At 44.1% G+C, this 16,871-nt stretch overlaps 2 protein-coding genes across 5 annotated transcripts in view; one reads left to right on the top strand and one right to left on the bottom strand.

The window, feature by feature from the left end:
• The window catches only part of emid1 (EMI domain containing 1), a 114,505-nt gene extending 101,951 nt beyond the window's left edge, over positions 1-12,554 (top strand). For 2 of the 3 annotated variants that reach the window (XM_070437040.1, XM_023978481.2), the window contains 7 exons: positions 1,523-1,612; positions 2,476-2,528; positions 2,675-2,737; positions 2,850-2,894; positions 3,203-3,247; positions 7,473-7,563; positions 10,968-12,554. In XM_070437040.1, the coding sequence (XP_070293141.1) occupies positions 1,523-1,612; positions 2,476-2,528; positions 2,675-2,737; positions 2,850-2,894; positions 3,203-3,247; positions 7,473-7,563; positions 10,968-11,107 (527 nt within the window). In that variant the 3' untranslated portion in view covers positions 11,108-12,554. Of the gene's footprint in view, positions 1-1,522; positions 1,613-2,475; positions 2,529-2,674; positions 2,738-2,849; positions 2,895-3,202; positions 3,248-7,196; positions 7,282-7,472; positions 7,564-10,967 lie in introns of all 3 variants that reach the window. The other variant, XM_023978482.2, reaches the window with a different exon arrangement.
• rhbdd3 (rhomboid domain containing 3) lies at positions 11,873-16,746 on the bottom strand. Of its 2 annotated transcripts, XR_011474746.1 has the most exons (6): positions 15,945-16,746; positions 15,459-15,842; positions 15,221-15,347; positions 14,789-15,034; positions 14,473-14,663; positions 11,873-12,910 (listed from the first exon to the last, which is right to left on the bottom strand). XR_011474746.1 is itself a non-coding variant. In XM_023978484.2 (5 exons), the coding sequence occupies exons 1-5, from the start codon at positions 16,105-16,107 to the stop codon at positions 12,742-12,744; spliced, it is 1,089 nt and encodes a 362-aa protein (XP_023834252.1). In that variant the 5' UTR covers positions 16,108-16,742; the 3' UTR covers positions 11,873-12,741. The 2 variants fall into 2 exon arrangements, 1 of the variants encoding a protein (XP_023834252.1); XM_023978484.2 differs by lacking the exon at positions 14,473-14,663 and having other exon boundaries at positions 15,945-16,742.
• Between the last annotated feature and the right edge of the window lie 125 nt (positions 16,747-16,871).

Here is a 16,871-nt window from a genome sequence, read left to right as displayed (position 1 = left end):
TGGAGAGTGGCCAATGGCTTGACCCAAACGTCACATGCTGGATAAGGACCTGTCCGCCGCTGATGTCACTCAAACCACTTCCAGATATGGAGTTGAACCAGCTGAGGGGATTCATAAAGCCTCACTTAAGGGGTTGGGAGCCCAGGCAGTGAGAAGGAATGAGGACTGAGACGAGGAAATATGTTGAACAGTAGATCCCAAGCAGTTGAGAAGGGATTAGGACTAGACGAGGAAATGTGTTGAACAGTGGAGCCCAGGCAGTGAGAAGGGATGAGGACTGAGAGGAGGAAATGTGTGAACAGTGGAGCCCAGGCAGTGAGAAGGATGAGGACTGAGATGGATGTAAATGGATGAAACAGTTAGATCCCAGGCAGTGAGAAGGGATGAGGACTGAGAGGAGGAAATGTGTTGAACAGTGGAGCCCAGGCAGTGAGAAGGGATGAGGACTGAGAGGAGGAAATATGTTGAACGGTGCACAGATGTGTAGGTTGACAGAAGAATTCTAGCTGTGGATAAATTAAGGTTGGCATTGAGAATTCTGAGACTGTGAACTGTTTATTTCACATCAAAGTGAAAGCAGCAGATGCAGGGGTTCTGTGCTGGCCTTCCTTTGGAAATCCCTGGCTTATTGGCTGTCCCGTCTGGATCTGGAGGCTGGAATCTCCTGCAGCAGAATCGGACTGAACCCTCCAACTTTAAGGTGGGACAGGGTCACAGGTAGAGAGGACGAGGATAAGGGGATGTAGGAACCCAGCCATCTTAGAAGATCATATGCATTACATTGTAGAACACTGTGGGGTTGGAAAGTACATGGACAGAGACTCACTATCAGAGAGGGTGTTGAAGTACAGGAGCTGGAGATMAAGATAAAATAATGTTTRAATAGAGACAGACAGGCAGGTGMACAGACAAGCAGACAGGTAGGCAGGCAGACAGACAGACGGACACCTCTTTTCCTGGGCTATTGTTAGCAGGGTTATGTGGGGCGGGAACCGGGATCAGAGTCAGTCTGGCAACTGGAGGATGTGTCTCGTTGACAGGCCTTCCCCTCACTGCTCTCCCCCTCTGTGGTACTCCATCAGCACAGTGCTACCTGTCAGCCTGAGACAACCCTTTAAAACCACACACTTCCACCTATCACTGGACATTTCCTACCCCTCTCCCTCTCTCTTTCCCTACAGATAGATATAGGTCAGCTCAGAAGTGCTCTGTCAGCACAATGTCAATGGAGGTGACACAAGTCTTTCTTAATAAATGCTGTACCATGTGTACCTGTAGGACATTAAGTACACATACAAATGAGTGCAAACAATGTGATAATTATGATTTTCAGCCATATATATATATATATATATTACATTTACCTTTATGAAAGATGGACAGTGTAAAGGTTTGATACTTTATGGTGCTGAAAGAAGCCTGAACATTTGTGCGAGAACATCGCCCCCTGTAGGTACTTTCAGGTATGTGGTTCAGCCTTCTTTTGTCCTTTRTATTAACCACTCAATCCTCTGTATTCCAGGTCAGGGCAAGGAGCTGCTCCTCTCCAACACKTTCCCTGACCCACGAGGGATGCCTGTCCAAGGCCCACAAGGCCCTGCTGGACCTGCTGGTCAGTATGTCTGTTTTTCTCTCCTGGTCGCTAGCCACTAGCCAGTAACATATTGCTTTCATTATACTGTAAGTGTAGTGATTAAATTGAGTATTAATTTGGGTTAATACTCAAAAGTCTCCATTCTCTGTCAGATTCACTGAAACACAACTCCCCTGTCCTCAACTCTCATCTGGAGATGCCTGACTTCCTCTTTAGAGGAAGTTGGATTTGCTCCCAGTCTCTCAAATGTTGGATTGATTTGTTGTTTGCCTGTCCCTCTTGCCTCAGTTTGCATCAACAGTGTTCCATCAAATCATGTGTCAACATGAGCCTTTTCCATTCTCATTTTTAAAGTGGACTGTGAGAGGAGTGAGCTTGGGCCAGCTCCTATGATTGATCGGATTTTGGATAAGACTTATCCAGCATCACTTCTATCATGACCAAACAAGGAAGATTTCATTATAACATTATAACAAGCATGTCCATATTTGTAATGGTTTGCCAAGGCCAGTAATTCTATACACACCTATGGTGGGGGTAGGAATAGAAAGACTTAATGTGGACACAGTTGTTAGTATTCATCTGAGATTTCTGGATATTTTCTTACTTTTTTTATAGTGGTTTATGTCATAGTCCAAATACCTTTGCATAATCTGATTGTCTTAACCCTGCATCTGTTCCTCAACACACATGTAACATGAAACCCTTTCCTATCGTTCATCCATAATTCATCATTTTTTCCTCCTTTATTTTGTCTCTCTTTTCATTCTCAATTTGCCTTGTGTGTCTGAGAAGAACCTATCTTGGCCTATAAAGGCAACCTGACCTAAAGGCTGCCTATTACGTTGATGCTCACAGTCCTTATGTATCCCATCATACAGGTCCTCCAGGCCCCAAAGGCCCCGTGGGACCCCCTGGCCCAGCAGGACAGAACGTAAGATTTTGCCTTAGGACTATAGTGGGCAGTGTGTAATGGTGCAATGGAAATAATAATCATATGAGTGAGATTAGATCCACTTACTGTACACTTTAACAAATGTGTATGTGTCTGTTTAAACCTTTTCTCCTGTCTCTCTACAGGGGAAGTCGGGTGCCCCCGGGTTACACGGCCCGGTGGGGCCGAAAGGAGAACGTGGGGAGAGAGTGAGTACCATGCACAGGCCAGGGCCCAACCACACCTAATGTTTCCTCCCCATTCTTTCCATCACCTAAATAGAGAGACAAAACTCKTTCTAACTTGCCTCTGGCTTCCTAGGGTCCTCTGGGTTATCCAGGAGAGAGAGGTTTCAGAGGAGAGCCGGTAAGCCACCTACTTCCTGTCTAGCTGTGGCCCTAATGAGTGTGGCAAAAACCAACATGTCGCACCTGATTACACCATGGTCAACTATACAAACCAGTGATCTCACAAACTCGGAGAATGGGTTTTACTGCTGCTTTTTCATCAAAAGAAAGGAAAAGGGAGATACCTAGTCAGTTGTACAACTGAATGCATTCAACTGAAATGTGTCTTCCGCATTTAACCCAACCCCTCATAGTCAGTACTTTCATGCCAGTGATAACTAGTTATCACTAGTGTGCCATTACTCTTGACTCAATGTTTCTATACAGGGAGTAGCAGGAGCCAAGGGAGAGCCAGGACAGAAAGGCCTGCCGGTAAGACCACCAGAGATGGGGCCGTAGCTCACCCTGTGCCTCACTGACTCTCACTGGGCTGTATAGGACCAGGAGCCAGGAGGGGAAATAGTGGCCCTTTCCCAATGTCTTTCCTTGATTCCTTGTGTCTTCTATCCTTGCGTCCTTCTCAAAACTCATAGGAGGAGAATGTCTGAGGGGAGGAACCTTGGGTCTTCTCCTCCAATGGGGTTTGATAAGGATGCGAGGAAAGAGGATGCCAGCAATTGAGAAAAACACATTGAGAAGTAGTCCATTTCCCCACTGTATGCTGTGTAGACAATTATTCTGTGTCTGTCTAATCACTTATTTTCCTTTGCCTCTATCTCATTTTACAAGAACAATCTAAATGTAAGGGATTTATGAACCAAGTCACCGCTTGGTCATTTTTATGATCCATGTCCAATCATCACATTTACATATTTATGTTTGTGATTTTACTTTTTTATAAAGMTTACTTTCCATTTATCTATATTGTTATTAGTGTTGTTCTGCAAATCGTCCTGCACTTGTTTTAAAAAGTACTCAATTACCCATAGTATGTCAGTTTGCGGCATGTGGGATTGTGGTTTTTGTTGTTTGTGTGGGCTCTGTTATGATGCTGTGATTATTGTGGTTTTTTGGTCCTCGGGTGTGCTGTGGGGTGCTGCCCCTTGTTGAAAACACTGTCCTACTCCTGTCTGACCCTAAAGCTGCCTGACTCCCTCTGCAAGCTACTGTCTCCATGGTTACCTTTCACAGTCATATTCTGAGCATCTGATGTTGGCATATACATTTTACATTTACATTTTAGTCATTTAGCAGACGCTCTTATCCAGAGCGACTTACAGTAGAGTGCATACATTTTATTACATTTTACATACTGAGACAAGGATATCCCTACCGGCCAAACCCTCCCTAACCCGGACGACGCTATGCCAATTGTGCGTCGCCCCACGGACCTCCCGGTTGCGGCCGGCTGCGACAGAGCCTGGGCGTGAACCCAGAGACTCTGGTGGCGCAGCTAGCACTGCGATGCAGTGCCCTAGACCACTGCGCCACCCGGGAGATCATACACACACACACACACACCTGCTGTTCCTACATCACGCATACTAAGTAATTTGCTGATTGAGGGAAAGAAAATAGAATCTATAAGAATCTGTTGAGTGGCATGTAATACAGCATTGTATTGAGGATCATTATCTGGTCATGCCATGCTTTTACAAACACTTCTACCAATGATATAAATGATGCCAAGGATGACATGTTCATATGTCAAGTCAACTTGTGTACAGCACATACTGTTTATACATAGTATAAATGAACGTTGGTATAGCACATACTGTTTATACATAGTATAAATGAACGTTGGTATGTGTGGAATGTATATGCCAAATCACTCCATGTAGAGTTATTGTGGGAACAGTGGTGGTGGGTTAGTGCTGGGTGGACTGGGGTTGGAGATGTGAGTGGATACAGCTATCCTCCAGTGTCCCACAATGCATGGCTGCATGGTCCCATCCTTAGTTACTGCACTGTTTGCCATTTAACTCTTGCTTGCCAAACTCATATGTAAACTCTTTAACTTAGTGTAACAATTCATCAATAACACAGGAACCAGGCAAGGTCACTCTAAATTCTATCTCAAACCAAAAATATATTTCTTATCTCCTCAATGGTCTCATAATAGCCCCGTTATCCCTTCAGCTCTCATCTGCTCCTCATCAATCAACCATGACCCAGAGGATCTTGTTATTGTGGAATCGTACAAACTGGACAAACACAAACACACTGGACATTAGTCTTTGATATGATTTATTGATATAGCTTAATGAAATCTTGCCTTTTGTTCCGTAGAGCTTTGTCCTTTGCTCGTTAATCAGTTTATTTCTTGACCCAAGAGAAAAATACTCAGGCATCCATACTAACGTCATATTGTGCATGCATTCTTTATCAACTGTCACTGACATGATTGCTTTGTCTGTTTTCTTTCTGTTTCTTTTTTTCAATGTTTCATATTTATTTATTAGGGGTTGACTCATAAAGCCAGTGGGCCTTTCTTGACAAGTAGATATTGATCTGTTTCTCATTTTAAACAGACTCAATAAAAATAGTAAAGGTTTACTGGCTTTATTTGGTGAGCATATTTTAATACAGTGAGTGATGGATGGGCAGCTATTGTGAACTCAGCTCTAATAACCGTTATGTAGATACAGTATACTGAGACTTCAGAAGGTTATTTTCAACCGTTTTAGAAAATCACTCTGAAATGCAACAGAAACTTGTCTGGCTGAATAGCTGCTCATCTTGATCAAGTCCAGAAGGAATGCAGATGGCATGGTCAAACATGAGGTCCTGGACCGTCTCCTCCACTTCTGTTATGTCAACAACATGGGAATGTCCTGTGATGTGCATGCTGTTTTTGCACAGCATGGCAAAGGCTGGCCTGGTATGGCAGCATGGCCAGAGAATGAGGGAGACAGAGAGATACAGGGGAGGGATAAGGTACAGATGTAGGATCTTAATTTGATCACTATTTTGTGGCTGAGAATCTTCCTGCACAGCAGGAAATGCAAACTTATAGTGTATTCAAGGTTTAAAAAGGCTTCTAAAGTTTGTAATTTCCACTTTAAAATGTCAGACTTGATTTGCCCTAACGGAAAATGTATCAATCACTACAAAAAAAATTCATTCACATAATAATTCACACATTTCCTGTTGCTGCAGGAAAATGTTTTCCTGCTGTAGCAAACTGTCTCAAATTGTCACGTCTACTCCTGCTCCACCTCTCTGGCACTCGTTGTCATCAGTTTACTCATTATTACGCACACCTGCCACCATCGTTACGCGCACCTGCGCCTCATGAGACTCACCTGSACTCCATCACCTCCRTGATTACCTCCCCTATATCTATAACTCCCTTGGGTTCTTTCCCCAGGCGTTATTGATTCTGTTCCTGTGTTATGTCTGTACGCTACTCGTGTTTCTTGTTTTGTTCCATGTTCGTTTATTTATTAAATTCACTCCCTGTACTTGCTTCCCGATTATTAGCGTACTCGTTGGAGAATAACGGCTCGCCAAAGGAAGCAACAGGGATTTTTTCCCTTCTTTTTACTGGTGAAGTTGGGTCCAAGGGCGGCTGCTGACGCAACCGGGGATGCCTCAGCTAGCTCGTCAGGTTCTCAAGCCTCGGTCAGCTTGTCAGGCTCCCATGCCTCGGTCGGAATCGTCAGGCTTCCATGCCTCGGCCGGCTCGTCAGGTTCCCATGCCTCGGCCGGCTCGTCAGGTTCCCATGCCTCGGCCGGCTCGTCAGGCTTCCATTGCCGAAGCTACCAGGATGCCTCAGCTGGCTCGACAGGTTCTCAAGCCTRGGTCGGCTCGTCAGGCTCCCATGCCTCAGCCGGCTCTACAGGTTCCTGCACCTAGTCCTCGTGACCGTCCCTCTGGTCGGCGTCCTGCGGCTGGTGCCGCACGTCAGGGAGGGGGTACTGTCACGTCTACTACCGCGCCCCCTCTCTGGCACTCATTGTCGCCAGTTTATTCATTATTACGCATATCTGCCACCATCGTTACGCGCGCCTCATGAGACTCACCTGGACTCCATCACCTTCCTGATMACCTCCCCTATATCTGTAACTCCCTTGGGTTCTTTCCCCAGGCGCTATTGATTCTGTTCCTGTGTTATGTCTGTACGCTACTTGTGTTTCTTGTTTTGTTCTATGTTCGTTTATTTATTAAATTCACTCCAGGTACTTGCTTCCCGATTAGTAGCGTACATGTTACACAAATTAAGATCCTACATCTGTAAAGGGTGCGGGGTGGGTGCGTGGACTGGTTTTAACCTTCTAACTGCTGTATTAGTTTGACAGAGAGAAAATGACTTGCACCTTGGCGAACAATTTGTTTGGCTTGTGCTCCTTACCTTGACGGCTATATCTATCTCCACAGGGGGACGGGATACATCAGATCAGAGAAGCGCTGAAGATCTTAGCTGAGAGGGTTTTAATCCTCGAGACTATGATCGGTATTCATGGTGAGTAGGAGGCCTGAGGCAGCAGGGTCAGCTTTAGGCAGGGGTCAGACGAGGCTGGGTGTCACCCCACCCTCCTCCACTCCTGGGCCGTGGGACAGTGGGTATGGCCAGAGGCAGACAGCCCCAGGACCAGGCCTGGTGTGTCCACTCCCCACCCCTCACCCAGTCCCCTTGTCACTGTTCTCTGATAGGACATTAGTTTGAAGATGTTCCAAGACTTGCAGGCAGACCTGGAGCTTCTGGCTCGCAGGGTGACACTGCTGGAGGCTATCATCTGGCCAGGTAACGCTGGTAACCATCCTCACCCCCAGGTCACACTAGTACATTATCTACTGCATTAGGCATGCAAGTACCATATGAAAAATATATATTTTATGTCTGTTTTGATTTAAGAGTTGTTTGTGTAACTGGACTCGCATTAGTAGGCACCTACTAGTACAATCTTATTAATTCTCTAAATGGCTGATTTAACTCAAATATTTAGACTTGTCTAGATCACTTTCATAGTTAGGCACATCATAATGATGGATACAGTGCATTCTGAAAGTATTCAGACACCTTGACTTTTTCTAACTGTTGTTACATTACAGCTTTACTCTAAAATTGAAAAACAAATCCTCATCAATCTACACCCATACCTCATAATGACAAAGCAAAAACGGGTTTTTAGTAATGTTTGCAAAAATAAAAAAACGGAAATATTACATTTACATAAGTATTCAGACCCTTTTCTCAGTACTTTGTTGAAGCACCTTTGGCAGTGATTACCTGCTCGAGTCGTCTTGGGTATTATGCTACAAGCTTGGCATACCTGTATTTGGGGAGTTTCTCCCATTCTTCTCAGCAGATCCTTTCAAGCTCTGTCAGGTTGGATTGGGAGCGTCGCTGCACAGCTATTTTCAGGTCTCTCCAAAGATGTTCGATTGAGCTCCGGCTGGGCCACCCAAGGGCATTCAGAGACTTGTCCCGAAGCCACTCCTGTGTTGTCTTGGCTGCATGCTTAGGGTCATTGTCCTGTTGGAAGGTGAACCTTCGCCCCGGTCTGAGGTCCTGAGTGCTCTGGAGCAGGTTTTCATCAAGGATCTCTCTGTACTTTGCTCCGTTTATCTTTCCCTCGATCCTGACTAGTCTCCCAGTCCCTGCCGCTGAAAAACAACCCCACAGCATGATGCTGCCACCACCATGCTTCAGCGTCGGGTTGGTGCCAGGTTTCCTCCAGGCATGACGCTTGGCATTCAGGCCAGAGTTCCATCTTGGTTTCATCAGACCAGAGAATCTTGTTTCTCATGGTCTGAGAGTCTTTAGGTGCCTTTTGGCAAACTCCAAGCGGGCTGTCATGACSCTTTTACTGAGGAGTGGCTTCCGTCTGGCCACTCTACCATAAAGGCCTGATTAGTGGAGTACTGCAGAGAGGGTTGTCCTTCTGGAYGTTTCTCCCATCTCCACAGAGGAACTCTGGATCTCTGTCAGAGTGACCATCGGTTCTTGGTCACCTCCCTGACCAAGGCCCTTCTCCTCAATTGCTCAGTTTGGCCCGAGCGGCCAGCWCTAGGAAGAGTCTTGGTGGTTCTAAACTTATTCCATTTAAGAATGATGGAGGCCACTGTGTTCTTGGGGACCTTCAATGCTGCAGAAATGTTTCGGTAACCTTCCCCAGATCTGTGACTCGACACAATCCTGTCTCAGAGCTCTACGAACAATTCCTTCAACCTCATGGCTTGGTTTTTGCCCTGCACTGTCAACTGTGGGACGTTATATAGACAGGTGTGTCCCTTTCCAAATCATGTCCAATCAATTGAATTTACCAAGTGGACTCCAATCAAGTTGTAGAAACATCAAGGATAATCAATGGAAACAGGATGCACCTGAGCTCAATTTCATAGCAAAATGTATGTAAATAAGGTATTTATGTTTTTATGTTTTATACATTTCCAAACCTATTTTCGCTTTGTCATTATGGGGTATCGTGCGTAGCCTGAGGAAAAAAATGWATTTAATCAATTTTAGAATAAGGCTGTAATGTAACAAAATGTGGAAAAAGTCAAGGTGTCAATACTTCCAAATGCACTGTATGGCAACATCATATAAACTCAGCAAAAAAAGAAACGTCCCTTTTTCAGGACCCTGTCCTTCAAAGATAATTCGTAAAAATCCAAATAACTTCACAGATCTTCATTGTAAAGGGTATAAACAATGTTTCCCATGCTTGTTCAATGAACCATAAACAATTKATGAACATGCACCTCTGGAACGGTCGTTAAGACACTAACAGCTTACAGACGGTAGGCAATTAAGGTCACAGTTATGAAAACTTAGGACACTAAAGAGGCCTTTCTACTGACTGGAAAAACACCAAAAGAAAGATGCCCAGGGTCCCTGCTCATCTGCGTGAATGTGCCTTAGGCATGCTGCAAGGAGGCATGAGGACTGCAGATGTGGCCAGGGCAATAAATTGCAATGTCCATACTGTAAGACGCCTAAGACAGCACTACAGGGAGACAGGACGGACAGCTGATCGTCCTCGCAGTGGCAGACCACATGTAACAACACCTGCACAGAATCGGTACATCCGAACATCACACCTAGGTACAGGATGGAAACAACAACTGCCCGAGTTACACCAGGAACGTACAATCCCTCCATCAGTGCTAAGACTGTCCGCAATAGGCTGAGAGAGGCTGGACTGAGGGCTGGTAGGCCTGTTGTAAGGCAGGTCCTCACCAGACATCCCCGGCAACAACGTCGCCTATGGGCACAAACCCACCATCGCTGGACCAGACAGGAGTGGCAAAAAGTGCTCTTCACTGACGAGTCGCGGTTTTGTCTCACCAGGGGTGATGGTCGGATTCACATTTATCGTCGAAGGAATGAGCGTTACACTGAGGCCTGTACTCTGGAGCGGGATCGATTTGGAGGTGGAGGGTCTGTCATGGTCTGGGGCAGTGTGTCACAGCATCATTGGACTGAGCTTGTTGTCTTTGCATGCATTCTCAACTCTGTGCATTACAGGGAAGACATCCTCCTCCCTCATGTGGTACCCTTCCTACAGGCTCATCCTGACATGACCCTCCAGCATGKCAATGCCACCAGCCATACTGCTCGTTCTGTGTGTGATTTCCTGCAAGACAGGAATGTCAGTGTTCTGCCATGGTCAGTGAAGAGCCCGGATCTCAATCCCATTGAGCACGTCTGGGACCTGTTGGATCGAAAGGTGAGGGCTAGGGCCATTCCCCCCAGAAATGTCCGGGAACTTGCAGGTGCCTTGGTGGAAGAGTGGGGTAACATCTCACAGCAAGAACTGGCAAATCTGGTGCAGTCCATGAGGAGGAGATGCATTGCAGTACTTAATYCAGCTGGTGGCCACACCAGATACTGACTGTGACTTTTGATTTTGACCTCCCTTTTGTTCAGGGACACATTATTCCATTTCTGTTAGTCACATATCTGTGGAACTTGTTCAGTTCATGTCTCAGTTGTTGAATCTTGTTATGTTCATAKAAATATTTACACATGTTAAGTTTGCTGAAAATAAACGCGGTTGACAGTAAGAGGACGTTTATTTTTTTGCWGAGTTTAAATGCTTTATCATATGTAATAATGTGCTCTATTAACTAACTATTTTATATTTATGTCTCATATATGTATGTATAGGGTAGCATGGCCCCAACTCTTTGTTTCTTCAACAGAGCCTGATCTAGGGTCTGGAGATGGTCAATTCGGGACTGCGTCCCCAGGTGGTTTCTACAGGGATAAGCGAGCAGGAGCCGAACCCTATCGGCTCGTCTCCCCTCCTCTGTCCTCAGACACCAAGGTTCAGGGGAAGTAGCATTGTTCCCTGCTGCATCTCTGAGGATCACAGGCTGGGTTTAACTACCCCCTCCCTTAGGTCTCTCTGGCACTCTACTGATCCAGACCTTATCTGATACCCTCTGTGGGCTGTACCATCAGACGAAAGGTGGGGGACACCTCAGGGAAGCTCCACTGGTGTTCCGGAGTCTGCCCACCTCCATTGGGAACCAGTACCAGCCACCTTTACCCCAACATACACCTCCCCGTAGACCCATGGCTCCCCCTGTGTCCCATCCCTGTGGCTACAGCTAGGAAATATTTCAAGAAAATATCCTATAGGCCTCTGGAAAACATGCAAACATTKAAAAGCTTGATATGTTAAATGGTGCTCAATCATCTGAAAACAATTCTGGACTATAAGGGTCATTGCAGGATAGTATAAATTGCTGTAAATTAAAGGAGGAATTAAGTGTAAAAGAAAAGACTGGCTCCGAGAATTTGTTTGGACTATAACAATGTTGGCAATCTGAGGTTTACTTATTTAAATATATTGAGCATGTACAGACTGCAAGGCACACGTACACAAAAAAACTCTTCCTCTTATATTCCTTTTGTTTTGTTTCTATAATATTGTGTTACTCCTTACTATGTAGTGCACTATCAAGATGAAGACATGACACACCTTTCCTATTGAGATGTCAGTTAGTAGTACCATGTTATGGAAAGCATTGCTTATCAGTGCACAGTATTTGTCTTGGTGTCTGATAACCACCCCTTTAAATCAAACAAATCCAACAAGAGATTGAATTGTAATTATTTTATTCACATTTTATTGTAGATTTGTTGGTGCACAAAAAAAATGCAGTTATGTGCTACCTGTTTCTACATTCTTAGACAGTATTTGTTCTCAACAGCAGTGCTGGAATACAAAACTCATACCCATATAGCTAAGTATCTCCTTTACCAAAACTGATATGTGATCATATTCCTGCATTTATTTCAAACCCCAAACTGCAGCTCCTGCATAAACTGGCAGTAGTTCACTTATTTTAAACCCACAAGCTAAAGCAATGACATCTCTAAGAACCCCCACTCATGGGACAGGTGTATCTTTCTCCTGCAGCAGCTTCAGTCCTACGCACACACATCACACAGTAGTACAGGACCTGTTGATGCAACTTGAATACATGTTTGTGTAACTTTCTTTGTACCACTATTACATTCTTATACTTAGACTGATTTCCGTCACAGTAAAAAAAAAAATGCTTCTTTGATAATTTGTTTCATTATCTTATAATACAAATGTTGTGAATTATTTAAAAATATATAAATAGAAGCTTATTGTTTTGTATGCTGATATACAGTATGTAACATCATATGTATTTTCCATTTGGGGCATATTTGATATTGCTTGCTAATGTGTTATTGTGCTAAAATAATATTCTAGATGMTTTTTATAATAAATAATTGTTTTGCTTTTTTAACGGGCCAATTTACTTTTTTTTCATAATTACATTTATTTGGGTACTATGTCTTTTCCTTTTAGCCCACAGGGTACATTTTAACACAAYTTCAGCTCAGCAAAACTCAAGAAAATACCAATATCATCATGCTAAATCACACCTTCTGTTCCAAGGTCCAGTTGGCCACCATGTGCTGATCTGACAGGCCTCAGGTATTTCTTGGTGGCAGGGGGATCTTCCCTTTGGATGTCATCACAGCCTCCTCCCCAACTCTGTCATCAATGAGCAGGGAGATGGCGCCATCTAGCTGTCTAGTTGCAGCCAGTGCCACCACAGCTTTATCTGTAGGAAACCCCATCTTCTCCAGTTGCTGAAGCCTGAGAGGGGAAAATAATGTTAAAAAAATACATATACCGTACCAGTCAAAAGTTAACACACCTACTCATTCAAGGATTTTTCTTTATTTTTTACTATTTCCTACATTGTAGAATAATAGTGAAGCCATCAAAACTATTAAATAACACATCTGGAATCATGTAGTTACCAAAGAAGTGTTAAACAAATATTTTATATTTTTGATTGTTCAAAATACCCACCCTTTGCCTTGACAGCTTTGCACACTCTTGGCATTCTCTCAATTWACAGGTGTGCCTTGTTAAACATTTATTTGTGGAATTTCTTTCCTTCTTAATGCGTTTGAGCCAATCAGTTGTGRTGTGACATGGTAGGGGTGGTATACAGAAGATAGCCCTATTTGGTAAAAGACCAAGACCATATTATGGCAAGAACAGTTCAAATAAGCAAAGGTAAACGACAATCCATCATTACTTTAAGACATGAAGGTCAGTCAAKCCAGAAAATTTCAAGAACTATGAACGTTTCTTCAAGTGCAGTCACAAAAACCATCAAGCACTATGATGAAACTGGCTCTCATGAGGACCGCCACAGGAAAGGAAGACCCAGAGTTACCTCTGCTGCAGAGGATAAGTTCATTAGAGTTACCAGCCTCAGAAATCGGCAATTAACTGCACCTCAGATTGCAACCKAAACTAATGCTTCACAGAGTTCAAGTAACAGACACATCTCAACATCAACTGTTCAGAGGAGACTCTGTGAATCAGGCCTTCATGGTCAAATTGCTGCAAAGAAACCACTACTGAAGGACACCAATAATAAGAAGAGACTTGCTTGGGCAAAGAAACACGAGCAATGGACATTAGACCGGTGGAAATCTGTCCTTTGGTCTGATGAGTCCAAATTTGAGATTTTTAGTTCCAACTGCCATGTCTTTGTGTGACGCAGAGTAGGTGAACGGATGATCTCAGCATGTGTGATTCCTACTGTGAAGCATGGAGGAGGAGGTGTGATGGTGCTTTGCTGGTGACACTGTCTGTGATTTATTTAGAATTCAAGGCACACTTAACCACCATGGCTACCACAGCATTCTACAGCAATACGGCATCCCATCTGGTCTGCGCTTAGTGGGACTATCATTTGTTTTTCAACAGGACAATGACCCAAAACACACCTCCAGGCTGTGTAAGGGCTATTTGACCAAGAAGGAGAATGATGGAGTGCGGCATCAGATGACCTGGCCTCCACAATCACCCGACCTCAAACCAATTGAGATGGTTTGGGATGAGTTGCACCGCAGAGTGAAGGAAAAGCAGCCAACAAGTACTCAGCATATGTGGGAACTCCTTCAAGACTGTTGGAAAAGCATTCCAGGTGAAGCTGGTTGTGAGAATACCAAGTGTGCAAAGCTGTCATCAAGGCAAAGGGTGGCTACTTTGAAGAATCTRAAATATAAAATATATGTTTTTAACTTTTTTGGTTACTACATGATTCCATATGAGTTATTTCATAGTTTTAATGTCTTCACTATTATTTCTGTAGAAAATAGTAAAATGATAGTTATGATAGTAGGTGACAGGCAAACCGGTTTGAGTGTGTCAAGAACTGTAACACTGCTGGGTTTTTCACGCTCAACAGTTTCCCGTGTGCGTCAAGAATGGTCATCCAGCCAACTTGACACAACTGTGTGAAGCATTGGAGTCAACATGGGCCAGCATCCCTGTGTAATGCTTTCAACACCTTGTAGAGTCCATGCCCTGACAAATTGAAGCTGTTCTGTGGGCAAAAGGTTGAGCAACTCAATATTAGGAAGGTGTTCCTAATGTTTTGTACACTCAGTGTATAGGCTGKCACAAATGTGCTCTTCTATACTAGTAAATGTCAGAGTAAACCTGACTGACCTCAGAAAGGACACTGACGACTTTGGCACCTCAACTTTGGTCCCTGGTTCCTCAGGAGCATCCTGTAAGGAGGCCAATATCCCCGCCCTCAGCATCTGCTCCTCCAATAACTGGGCCTCTGACACTGCTGCAGACCCGTCCAGCAGCCAATGAGGAACAGACGCTAACCAAGGCTGTGGGTTCACGGGTGGAAAGTCCTCCATGGGGGTTCTGTTAGAGGGAGCTACCTGAGGGAATGGCCCAGATCTGTAATAAACAACAAAGTCTCATTGTTTTATTTCACTTTGTCCTGCATTCACTGTACAACACTGCAACCCTGTACATGTGACTATTAAATTCTCTAATCTCACTCATGCCACCAACTCCATTCCCAGGATAGGTAGTAGTAAATCAGACTTCAACAAGCTACTGTAACTTATGAGTTGTTCTCACCTCTGTGAGGTGTTATAGGTGGGAAGCCTTAACCTGGAGTAGTAAGGAACATAGGCCCAATCAGGGAGGAAGTTGAAAATCCCAATATTCTCTATTTTCTGCAAAACCCCAATAAAGGATGGACGATCTTTAAACAAAGMTAAGGTACATAATCACAGAATGTAAAAGATATAGCAGAGACAATGGGGACAAAAACACTTTCCAATAATTTGTTGTATTTTTTGTCAGAGAAGGATACAGTTGTGTCCTATCAGTATYGCACAGAAGTGGAGCAGGCCCGGMGTGCTTGGAAGCAACACCAGATTGAGGAGTAAGAGAAGCCAGGGCAGGAACCAAACTGGTACACATCTGAGCAGCTTCCTCTGGGTCACCTGACGACACTGGGCTGTAAACAGAGCCAGTTGGGTGGCAGAGGAACCACAAACACGACTAGCCTCATCCCCACTGATGAAGAGTAGGATGGCATACAGTGGAGGCAGGAGAGCTATGGAGAGGAGTGAGAGGGCAAGGAAAGCCACTGTGCCCCAGCGTCGCTCCTGGCATGGTCCAAGCAACAGCAGGAGAATTGCGTTGTAGAGAAGAGAGGGCAGCTCCTCATGACTAAAGGCATAGAGTGATAGATCTGTGTGTGAGAGAGGGAAGGTTACGTTGTATTTTCTATTCGGGGGTAACAAATCAAATTCCATACCTGCTTTACTCTAGGTGTGTCTGGCAGATGACCTACCTTGGCACCCTGGGTACTGTCCACCTGGGCCTAAACTCAGACTGGCTGGAATACCACCAAGCCACATCAGCACCATCAGAGTTAACAGAAACGTTGTTCCAAGAAAGAATCCCGGACGATTCGAGCCAAACCAAAACCATATTGAGCAAATACGGTCAACCATTGTAGCTGACTTACTAGTGCTTGTCGTAGAAGCACTGTAGTAAGCTCTCTAATCAAACAGTTTCCCCATTCAAACGATATTCAGGAAACACAGCTCATGCTACGAAGTTKTAATATGTTTTATGGCCAATAAAGACAATGGCACATATTTGACTTGAATATTTCTAAATATGACAACGCCATCTTCGCTTTATAACTGACAATATTCGCTTCATTAACTGACTGACAATTTTCAAAATAAGATTGCACGACGTATCAGAAAGCGAGCATGATAGCAGCGAGAGGATTCCCACTTGTCCAAGGGTCGAAAGATGTACAATAAGTGTCAGTTAGTTCAATGACATTCAGTTTTTCGTGTTAAAATTCATAAATCATGAACACTCAAGTATTTCCTTAGCCGATAGAAAATGTGCCACTTTGCAATGTATCAACACTTCCTGTTTACGTTCTTGGACGAGTTCATTCACGACTACCTTGACGTAAAACCTCATATTAAATCGAGTTATTATCATTGACTACATACGGYAAATATTTTTGGGGTGTTTCTGTAATTATTTGATTCATAAAATGTTTCTGCACCCTGATTTTTGTAAATGTGTTGGTCCCACTGAAATATGGTGTATGCCAGAGACACAGATTGAACCGTATCTCAGTGGATTACCACAGCCACAAAGTCARACCCCCCTTATTTCTACAATGTATTTGATTAAAATCAGACTTCAAACCTAGCCCTAACCTTAACCACACTGCTAAACGTATGCCTAA

This window comes from Salvelinus sp. IW2-2015, linkage group LG33, assembly GCF_002910315.2.
Source record: "Salvelinus sp. IW2-2015 linkage group LG33, ASM291031v2, whole genome shotgun sequence".
NCBI classification, from domain to species: Eukaryota; Metazoa; Chordata; class Actinopteri; order Salmoniformes; family Salmonidae; genus Salvelinus; species Salvelinus sp. IW2-2015.
Note: the sequence above shows the minus strand (reverse complement) of the source record. Positions and strands in the feature narration are given on the sequence as shown.